The sequence below is a fragment of the Echinops telfairi genome, unplaced genomic scaffold (genome assembly GCF_000313985.2).
Source record: "Echinops telfairi isolate 266 unplaced genomic scaffold, ASM31398v2 ScPeMD7_7400;HRSCAF=8409, whole genome shotgun sequence".
Taxonomy (NCBI): domain Eukaryota; kingdom Metazoa; phylum Chordata; class Mammalia; order Afrosoricida; family Tenrecidae; genus Echinops; species Echinops telfairi.
Window position 1 is genome coordinate 2,710,862 of NW_022111300.1, and position 9,868 is coordinate 2,720,729.

A 9,868-nucleotide genomic window follows, 5' to 3' on the forward strand; every position below is an offset into this window, starting at 1 on the left:
TTAAAAAAAAAAAAAAAGTAAGCCACGAACCTATTTAAAGCAAAAATCCTAACATTTATGGTTATCATACATGCAACTGTCTATGTATAAAAAAATGAAAGAGACAAAAAAAGAGACAGATTATATTCTTAGTTCTGTGTAATAGGAAGTTGTGTAATATAACCCCTAAGAAGATTGTCATGTTGAGGAAATATATGGCAGCCCCTAGAGCAACCATTTGAGAGATAGTCAATATAAAAATATTTAAAAACCAACAAAAATTGATTAATTCAAAAAAGAAGGAAAGAAGAGCAGGGCGGACGGGTACCTAATCAAAGCTGTCAATTTAAATATAAAGCGACTAAACCAATTAAAAGGCAAAGATGGTTATAGTGCATAACAAAACCAACTATCTGCAATCTAAGATATAAACTTTAAACAAAAAGGTTAATGGTAAACATGAAAACATATGCCAATAACACTAATAAAAATAATTTCTATTTGGCTTTGATGGGAAGTTTTTGCTTGTTCTAAAGTAATTTTTAAAAGGGGTTTCCATATATTATGGTCCAGTTATTATCAACTGGGACTTTTATACACCTCACAAACCAAATACTCAAAACAAATGAAAAACTGCTATTTAGTAAATTCTGACTCAGAAAACACTGCCATGGATTCTCAGAGCAAAACCATGTAGGGCAGATTAAAAATGTTCCCTCGGGACTGGTGGATTCCAACTCCTGACCTTTAGGTTAGCAACCCAATGCCTAACCCCCTGTGCCACCAAGGCTCCTTCATACAGGGCTCTGAACTGAGGTTGGGGACCATTGTCAGAGCTGATGGCCTCCCTGCTTCTCCTGCAAACAACTTCAGAGAATACAATAATTCCTACACATGCAGACAAGTTAGGGTGAATGTTCGTTTTAAACTTTTTTTTTCATTTGAACTTGTTGCTCTTTTCCCTTTCTTTAAATTCCTCACAGCACCTTTTCTTCCCTTTAGTGAAATTAAAGGTCTCAACAAGTAAAGGTTTTTAGGATTTGCTGGCCTCACTCATCTGCACTAATGGCAATCTACATATTGGAATTATATATATAGATTGGATCTCTCTCTTTCTCTCTCTCTCTCTCTCTCTCTCTCTCTATATATATATATTGGATCAAGCAAGAATCCTTAGCACCTCTCTCTTATTTTTATTGTCATTTTTTCCTTTGGGGTTTGTATTTATTTCTGAGCCTTTTTTTAAGTGGGGCCCATTCATAGCTGCAGCTCTCAGAAACCAGAGTATCACACGTTCCTCTCAGGTATTTTGTCTTATATCCCTTGGTTGTCAGTTTTTTTACTTTCACTTAAAAACAATGAAGGCAAACCTTTTCTATAGTAGGAACTTTCTATATAGGGTTCCAGAAACTTTTCTACATTCTATAAACAACACTGAAGCTCAGTTTCCACAAAGACACCAATCATAGCTGGGGCAGGGGTGGAAGACCAACAGAGAAAGCTCACACCAAGCACGAGGACAAAGACTGGTCTTGGGACATGGAGCACGCTGCTCAACCCCACGAGGGGCAGGAACACCAATGCCCACCTACACATCCTGGTTTTAGAAACACTTTTTGTCCCAACAACTCCACTGGTGTACAGGGCTGTTTCTTTTCTTTCTGCAAATTGTAACCTTGGAAAACGTTTACCTAATTCACAGCCCCACCACAGACAGCACTCCACTGATTATTTCATAACTTCAGAAAATACTTTAAGGTGTTCTCCAAAGTGATTCGTGTATGATTTAAGCAACAGTTGAGTGCACAGGCATTACCTAAGTGTACCATTGAGCAAAGGCCATTTTATAAAGCAACGAAGAAGCAATGCTACAAGATATTTGGGGTTGGTCTTTACTTCAGAAAACTTCAGCCATAATCAGCTGCTTCAAGACCTCTTGTACTGGCTATAGTTTAAAATATGCAGCTCACAAAAAAACAAACAAACCTGATACAATGATTCAATTAGCCATGCAGTTTTAAGATTTAAGGGCCTCCTACACCTCGTGTCAAGAGTCAATATCACACATCCTGTTTATACAGACTGGCTTACTGTCCACAGTTCTTCAAAGGGATGATGACAACCCCCAACTCACACTCACCCTACCCCCAACTTCCTGTGAAGTGCTCTATTCCTACTTTGTTGTTCAAAGCACCTCCCCCCTCAAGAAAATATTCTACATTACAATAATTTTTAAAGAAAATAGTTTATTATGTCATGAAAAAAGAGGCATCATCAAATCAGCTAGATTCATACTTGTTTGGGGGGAAAAATAGAAAATTTATTAATTAGACAGTATGTGGGCATCCTGTTCCACATCGGAATGAGAAGATGTGATACGCTCTCTAAGTATTGCACAATCTGAAAAGACACCAACACACACATACAAAGGAGAGGGAGAGAAGGGGGGGCGGAAATCACATAATCTTGGGAACCATCTCACATTATGAATAATCTACCAAGAAACAATGAAAAAAGAAAACCCTTTGTTTCCACAGTAGTTTTGAGTTTATAGTTCTTGGAATGACTGTATCCCATTGAAGACATCTGAGTAACAGGAGGCTTCATTTTAGCAATCCCATGTGCAAATATTAATAAAAAATATATATAAAATAATGCAGTTCGTCTCTTGCCATCATCCCGGCAATCATGACACTTGTGGAAAGTGTTTTGCTTGGAAAAGGTTAAGCCATCAGTTTTGCCTGAAGCTCCATCTCTGCAGCCCGTTTGAGTGCAACGTCCACTAGGAGCTGAAAGCCACTGAAATCCTGGTTGAGGTCGGGTGGGGTGGGGGGAGGAGTGTTGAAAAGACCACTTTGTGTATTCGTCCTTTGTCCTGATTGGCAGCTGTCCTCTGGGTACATGAGAGAGGTGTCTGTAAAGGTGCTGGCTGCCATCTGCTGTAGATCTGTGTTTTGTCCCACACCTACTGACTGGCAGAGCGAAAAAGACATATCTTTCGATGCAGTCACCGTGGTATGGCAGATCACTGATGGCCGCGCCAAAATTGATCCCGGGGATGGTGGTTTAGGAGAAAGTGGCCTCCCGACGGTGGGGCTTGGTCCAGCTGTACAGGAATGAAACACACTCTCCTCCAAAGCTGGCATGTAGTTTTTGATGCCCATTACGGACTCCACCGAGTTAGCTTCAGAAATCTTGGCCCCACGGCGAGAAATTGTGAACTGATTGGGGTCTTTGCCATCCTTTCTCAGCATGTCAGGGAGGAGCCTGCGCCGGGCGTTGATGAACCAGTTACAGACCTGAAATCATATCAGTACGCTTTAACACTGTGCTCATTCACTCGGCAAGCACTTTCTGAGAACCTTCTAAGGGGTACCTCACTGACCTCTCTCTTTGTATTAAAGAAAGAATGAAAAGGCCTATCTGAGCTCACAAAGCTATTTTAAGGCATTTGATCCCAGCCAAGAAAGAGAGAGCTGTTTCCTGTCATAAACCTCCCTCTCTTCTAATACAAATCCCCCCTTTTGTCTCATCATCTTTATAGGAGGGGGAAAAAAACATTAATTCTCCAATGTCAGAAAATTATTTTAGGGAGAGGTTTACCTTTTAACTTCCTCGAAATTAACCTATCGTCTACTACCCCCAGCATTCAGGTTAATCAACTACAGGAAAACCTTTCCTGTATGAAAGGGCCAACTCCTACGGTTACTGAATTTTCCCCAGTTCACATGACTGTGTCAACAGACAGAACATGATTACCTCACTGAAGTCTGGCCTTGTTTAAATATCAAACCAGTTTCCTGGGTAAGGCTAAGGTTTAATCTTTTTTATGTTTGTTGCATAAAGGTAGGCTTTTAGCTGCTAAAGGAAATGCTATTTGACAGGTGACTGTCAAGTGTTTCTTTAAGTAGTTGTATTGTTATTAGCATTTAGCATGATCCTGTTTACAATAAACTATAGCTGCCTTTTGTCAGATGATGATTGGGAGAGGAGCTTAGGGGGGTTGACACACAGAAAGTGCTATAAATGTCTTTGAAAAAAAACCACAAACTGGACTGGTGCCCAGCATACTTCATATGTTCTCCTTACCTGTAGTGTCGATAGGTGTGTTTGTTGGGACAGTAATGCTTTTTCTTGCTCTGAGGGATAAGCATTGTATCTGTGTTCGTACAGCCAATCCCGGAGAATCTGGACAGATTCCTTGGGCAAGTTGCCTCTTCTCCTCCTCTTGCCTGAGCCGGCGGAAGAGGAGAGGTCCAGGGGAATGTCCATGCTGTCATCATCCTCGGTCTCACTGCCGGAAACCACCACAACACCTAGGAAAGGACAAAGGCCAACTGTCAAGGGCTTTGTCAGCACAGCACCTCCTGCAAGCACTCTTTTGACCACTCAGTACACTCTTTCTGTAACTATTAAAAGCTAGGCAGAGCACGCATGGGTTTCCTTCCTGAAGTACGGGTGAAGTTTGACTAACAGCACAGACCAGAACCACCTGTCAGAAGCCTGGTCTTACTCGACTCCCTGTAGGATTTAACAGAACCTCCTGCATTCCTTAGGAATCCCAGAAAAGTCTCTCATCCAATCCAACAGAATAAACTGCACCCGAAGTGAACAGAACCTGCCCCATGTGAAAAAGGAACACGGTAAGGCCATTGTCAACTAGGAAAAGCCATGAGTACCCTAATGTACATTTCAGATGTGATTCTTCTTCCTCCTCCTTCCACTACAGTTCTGAAATAGAAGGAAACTATTTTACATTCTCCCCACCCCCAACACACACAAGAATTATAAACTTGGCTCAGTACTCATGATAAAATGCATGTTAAAATTTGGTTTTGTGCTAATTTCAGGGTCCTTTCCTAATCATTACAATCCGAATCACTACAATCATTACAATTGGTCAAAATTAGAAATATGGAAGCGATCACAATGGTCAACGCATAATCACCCCCCCCTCCACCAAGATGAACAACAAACATGGGTGAAGGGAGACATGAAAACAGTAATAATTTAAAAGTTATCAAGGGGTATTGAGGGTGGGAGGGAGGGAAAAAAGAGGAGGACTCAAAGTAAATGTTTAAAACAGCTGTTCTCAACCTGTGGGTGGTGGACCCATTGGGGGTGAGGGGGTGTCAAATGACCCTTTCACAGGGGTTCGCCAAAGACCATCAGAAAACAATTAGATTTACATTATGATTCATAACAGTAGCAAAATTAGTTATGAAGTAGCAATGAAAATAATTTTAAGGTTGGGGGTCACAACATGAACTGTATTAATGGGTCACGGCATTAGGAAGGTTGAGAACCACTGGTTTATTAAGTGATGGCAACATATGTACAAATATGCTTGAAACAATTGATGTATGAATGTTATAAAAGCTGTAAGCACCCCAATAAAATGATTTAAAAAGATAGTGTGTAAAACAAAAACCTTGAATTAAAGTTTAGCTGTCAACTTAATCTGAACCTAACAATAAGCAGGATTCAGTCTTAAAATTGCTACAGGACAAAGTGGTGTAAAATCCTCGAAGGGGACACTCTTGGGGCTTTAAGTCCTTTCATCCTACTGTACACTGAAAGGGTTGCGGTGACTCTGAGACAACTTGATGGCAGCAAATTGTGAGTTTGATAAACTACCAAACCACATCCATCACGTCAATGCCAACTCACAGTGACCCCATGCAGAGTTCCAAAACAAAAAAACAAAAAAGAGTTCCAAAGTGGGATCTCCTGAAACCTTTGGGGTAACAACAGCCTGATGGCCTAATCTACAGTTCCACCTGGGCTTCTACTATAGAGATGACCGATCACAGATCAAATTCACCTAGGCTCTTAAAAGACAGGCAGCTAAGGCTCATTGTGAACTTAAGAAAATTTAAATAACAAATGGTGTTAAACCTTTCACATTTCAAAACTATGGTAAAGCAATTCTGAATGTCTAAAGAAATACATTGTCTTCTTTAAGGGTAACCTAGAACTTCAACTATATAAATGAATGACAAACTATTGCACATTCGAACATTTCCATATTAAGGAAATAATTAAAATAACAAATTTAAAGGTATTTTCTCAGCTTCGCTTTTTGCTAAGAAAAGTCTAAAATTGACCCTTGTACAGAATTTTTCAAAAGAAACTTTTAAAATCGTCCCTTCTACAGCATTTTTAACAATGAAATTGAAAAGATTTACCTAATCAAAAGACTAGTTGATGAGATTAACTCAGGGGTTAATTGGCTCAGACTTTACTTGGTAAGTGTAGTTCTAGTTCTGGACTGCAGGGGGCAGAAGTTGCCGGAGGAAGTGCCCAAAGGAGGCCGAACTTCTCCCCAAGACAAAGTAAAGCAAGTTCTAACAAAAGAGCATGATCTTGCAAATTCACTTTAGCTCCAGGCTTAACTACAGCTATAATAAAGCAAACCAGGAACCCTAGTTTAACCACTACGTTTTTTGACGTTTTCCTTCCAAGGATTGACTTAACTGTTAAAAAAACAACAACAAAAAGTGATCCTTCAACAATAAGTTTTAAAAGACACATTTCAAACTGAAACTGCTTTCACCGTTGAGAAAATGGGAACTTTTCAAACACCACACTAAAATGTAAGGGAAGAATTACTAGTAAAAAACCTTCAGATGGCAAATGAATTCGTTTTGCTTTTATAATTAATGAAATCCAACTTATTAAAAGGTGCCAAGTAATTGAATAACTAAAGAAAATTTGAATAAAGCAATTTGCTTAAGCTCTCCGAGGTCTGAAACGCTGACATTCTTCCCAAGGCTGTTATTTTCCCCCCTTTTATCTTCACCAAGAAAATGCGTGAAAAGCTTGCTCCTGGGGCAGTGAATCCCAAACTTTATGTTGGTAATAACAATGAGTTGGAAACAAACAAACAAAACACACAAAAACTGAATGCTGCCCTTTGATCTGCTCTCTTGGTTGACAAGTAGCTTGATGTCTCAGAATAGGTTGGTGACGCGGACACAAAACCAGGTTTCAGTTGAGCAACACCAAACTCCAGCGTGACTTTCTTCTGTCCTCAGTTCATTTAAATAAATGAGTGCCAGGCCACTGAACCCCTGACAAGTACCTCCACTATGTGCACAAAGCTGTAGTAACAGGAAGTTCAGACCAGTTCTTGGCTACGCCGGCTGATCCTTCACTTCAGCAGAACCACGTTTGCTTCTGTCAGGACTGTTTTCATTAAAACTCCCCCTCTACCGAGGGTGGCTCAACTTAGAAAAACAAAAAAATTTTCCTCGTTAGTCATTTCCTATTGTAAGAGCTTTTGAAAAGTTTCCCAGTTGCGACTTGTTTCCAAACTTCGTCTATTGCTTACATGTTTAAAAATGTGGAGGGGTGGGGGGAGGAGGGAGGACTCGCTTTTCACTCGATCCACATACAAGGGAATGTTATTCAGACGTGTGCCATGGCTCCCACAACCTTTCAGAAGCAGGCTTCTGTCCTTTCTTAGTTGGACTAGACAAGAAAAACTAGAGAAGAATCTAGAACTAATTACGAGTAAACCTAAGGAAGTGTTTAAGAGTGTGACTAGAAAGAAAAATTAATCAGACCACATGCACTAGATGGAAAATCTCCGCGGGAGCGGGGAGGGGGGTAAGAAGCCTAACCGTCACTAAGCCCAAGGTGTGCTTGCTGGGCAGAGAACTTCTAAAGCAAGAATTCAACCTTTTCAGGCCCAGGAGCCGGACAGGACAGTCCACAAGGAGCGCTCTGTCTTCGCGATCGGAAGGCACGTTCCGAATCTCCACTTTTCCTATGGACAGTCACGCACAAGTCCCCCTCCCGCCCCGACTCTGGGCTCTGCCGGCGCGTCTGTGATGCCTTTGTTTTCCAATCAAAGTACAAAGATTTTCACCGACTTTCAAAAGAAAAACAGACAATAGTCCAACTCCACCAGCCGGGCGGGATGGATTTCTCGCGGAGCCCACGATGGGAACTCTCTCTTTCACCCCCTCCAGGGATTTTACAAAGGGAGGGGAAGGGGGCGAGGGGGAGGGGAAGGGGAGGGAGGGCCCCACCGCGGGAGGAAGCCAAGTGGCTTTTGTTCTGGAGTTCCCCGGCCAGCCTGGGCCGGGCAAGGAACCGGGCCGACCCGGCCCCCGCGCGAAGCTTCCCCTCCACCACGTCAGCCCGTCCTCGTGTCCGTGACTCGGCCCCGGCCGGTCCCCGCGGGCACCCCAGCCCCGTCCCGGTGCCGGGGGGAGAGGCGTCTCCCGGGCCCCCGACGAGTCGAGAGCCCCTCCTCCCAAAGCCAAGTCCGCGCTCCCAGGAGCTGAGGCCGGACACGCTCCGCGGGAGCTGCCTCCCCGAGAGCCAAGCGAGCTCCCCGCGTCCTGGGTCTTGGGGGGAGGGGGAGGGGCGGAGGGAGCCCCGTTCTGACGTCTGAGCTTACACGCCGGGCAAGGCCAACTGCCACCTGTTTTCACAAGTCTTTCACAGACTCAAATGGGCAACCCCCCCCCAGCCCCCCAGGTATAAACGTAGCCGCAGACCCGCTCTCGGGCGGCAGGCCGTTCCATTTACCACGTTTTCCCTTTGAACGCGTACTGGCCGTAACGTCCAGCGCGCGTCACGAAGCGAGACTGAAAGAATGTGGGGACGGGGAGGTTTAAAAAAGGCGAGCGAGCGGGCGGGCGGGCATGCGCGGTGGCGCCCCGACCCTGGCCCGTGGGCTGCCGCCGGCCACCAACTTCGCTTTCGAACCCTCCACTCGAGTCACAGCCCGAGAGCCGGCCCCGGCCCGCGACGGGGTGCCCGGCCCCGCCCCGCCCGGGGGGGGTGTCTCTGGAGCTCCCGCGGGTGGGCAGGGTCTGTGGCTGTGATTCTGGCTTTTCAACAGACGGAAGCGAAGTTTGGGTCGCAAAGCTTCCAGAACGCTGCGTGGAAACAATGACAGTCGGTGCGGCCCTGGAAACCTCGCCTGTTGGTGACTCTTGAGCACGTTTTCATAGCATGCCGCGTCGAGACTCGCCCTAAGTTCCGACTCTTCATCTTGCCCCAGGGAGAAAACTTGTAAACTCTAGGGCTCCCAAACTAGTCACACCTGAGCGCAGTTTGGGGTCCACGATGGCATCCCTTCCCTTCCAAAGCACAGCCTCACATTCCTACAGCGAAGAGGGCGTCCAGCTGGGCGTGGGAGCCCGGGCGCCCAGCTCCGAGACAAAGACTCGGCGGCTCCCAACGCTCGGGGCTCCGGGCCCGGCCAGGAGGCAGCGCGGGGTCCCGGGTCCCGGGCCGGCCCCCCCAGCCCGCGCGAGGAGGCGAGCCGGCGGGGGGGGGGCGTCGGCTCAAACCAGGAAAGTTGCAGCGGCACCAAGAGGACGGGAGCGAGTCCGTGGACTGCGGGCCGCAGCGTGGAGCGCCCGCTCTCCCGACCACCGCTCGCCCCCCGCCGGAGCTCGGCAAGGACAACGGCCACGGCCACTCCAGGCCGGGCCCGACAAAGGAGCGGCCGGAAAAGTCCCCAAACTCACTGTTCGGTCCCCACGGGCCGGGCCCGCCGACGGCACGTCCCGGGAGGCAGTCGCGCCCGAACCGCTCGCCCGCCGCGCGGGGCCGGCTTACCTTTCTTGCCCTTCATGGTGGCTTTCCAGTGCCCGCGGGAGGGAAGGCCGGGGGCCGGAGGCGCCGGGAGGAGGGGGCCGGCGGGGTCCTCCCGCTCCGCGGACTCTGCGGTAACTTGCAGGCGGGGCTCCAGCCGTTAGGACGAAAGCCGCGCTCGGGTGCCCGGCGCCTGCTCCCGGGAGGGAATTCCACGGCCACCCGGGCTTCCTCCGGCCGGAACGCTGCCTCCCCAGCCCCGCTCCCCTTCCTCCTGGGCTCCTTTGTTCCCGGCTCCTGCGCGGCGCACCTCGGCGCTGTCAGAGTGCGC

The 9,868-nt window shown here is 46.5% G+C and overlaps 1 protein-coding gene across 2 annotated transcripts; it reads right to left on the reverse strand.

Annotated features, from left to right (window-relative positions):
• Positions 1-2,205: 2,205 nt before the first annotated feature.
• Positions 2,206-9,789, reverse strand: TGIF1 (TGFB induced factor homeobox 1). 2 transcript variants are annotated; one of them, XM_004702882.2, is made up of 3 exons: positions 9,562-9,789; positions 4,069-4,295; positions 2,206-3,278 (listed from the first exon to the last, which is right to left on the reverse strand). In XM_004702882.2, the coding sequence occupies exons 1-3, from the start codon at positions 9,575-9,577 to the stop codon at positions 2,703-2,705; spliced, it is 819 nt and encodes a 272-aa protein (XP_004702939.1). In that variant the 5' UTR covers positions 9,578-9,789; the 3' UTR covers positions 2,206-2,702. The 2 variants fall into 2 exon arrangements, with proteins under 2 accessions (XP_004702939.1, XP_045152234.1); XM_045296299.1 differs by lacking the exon at positions 9,562-9,789 and adding an exon at positions 7,064-7,870.
• Positions 9,790-9,868: the final 79 nt, after the last annotated feature.

Excerpts from the sequence above, each read along its gene's own strand:
- TGIF1 (XM_004702882.2), bottom strand. Across the intron at positions 3,279-4,068 it reads CACACCTATCGACACTACAG|GTCTGTAACTGGTTCATCAA; the intron begins GTAAGGAGAACA and ends ATATGATTTCAG.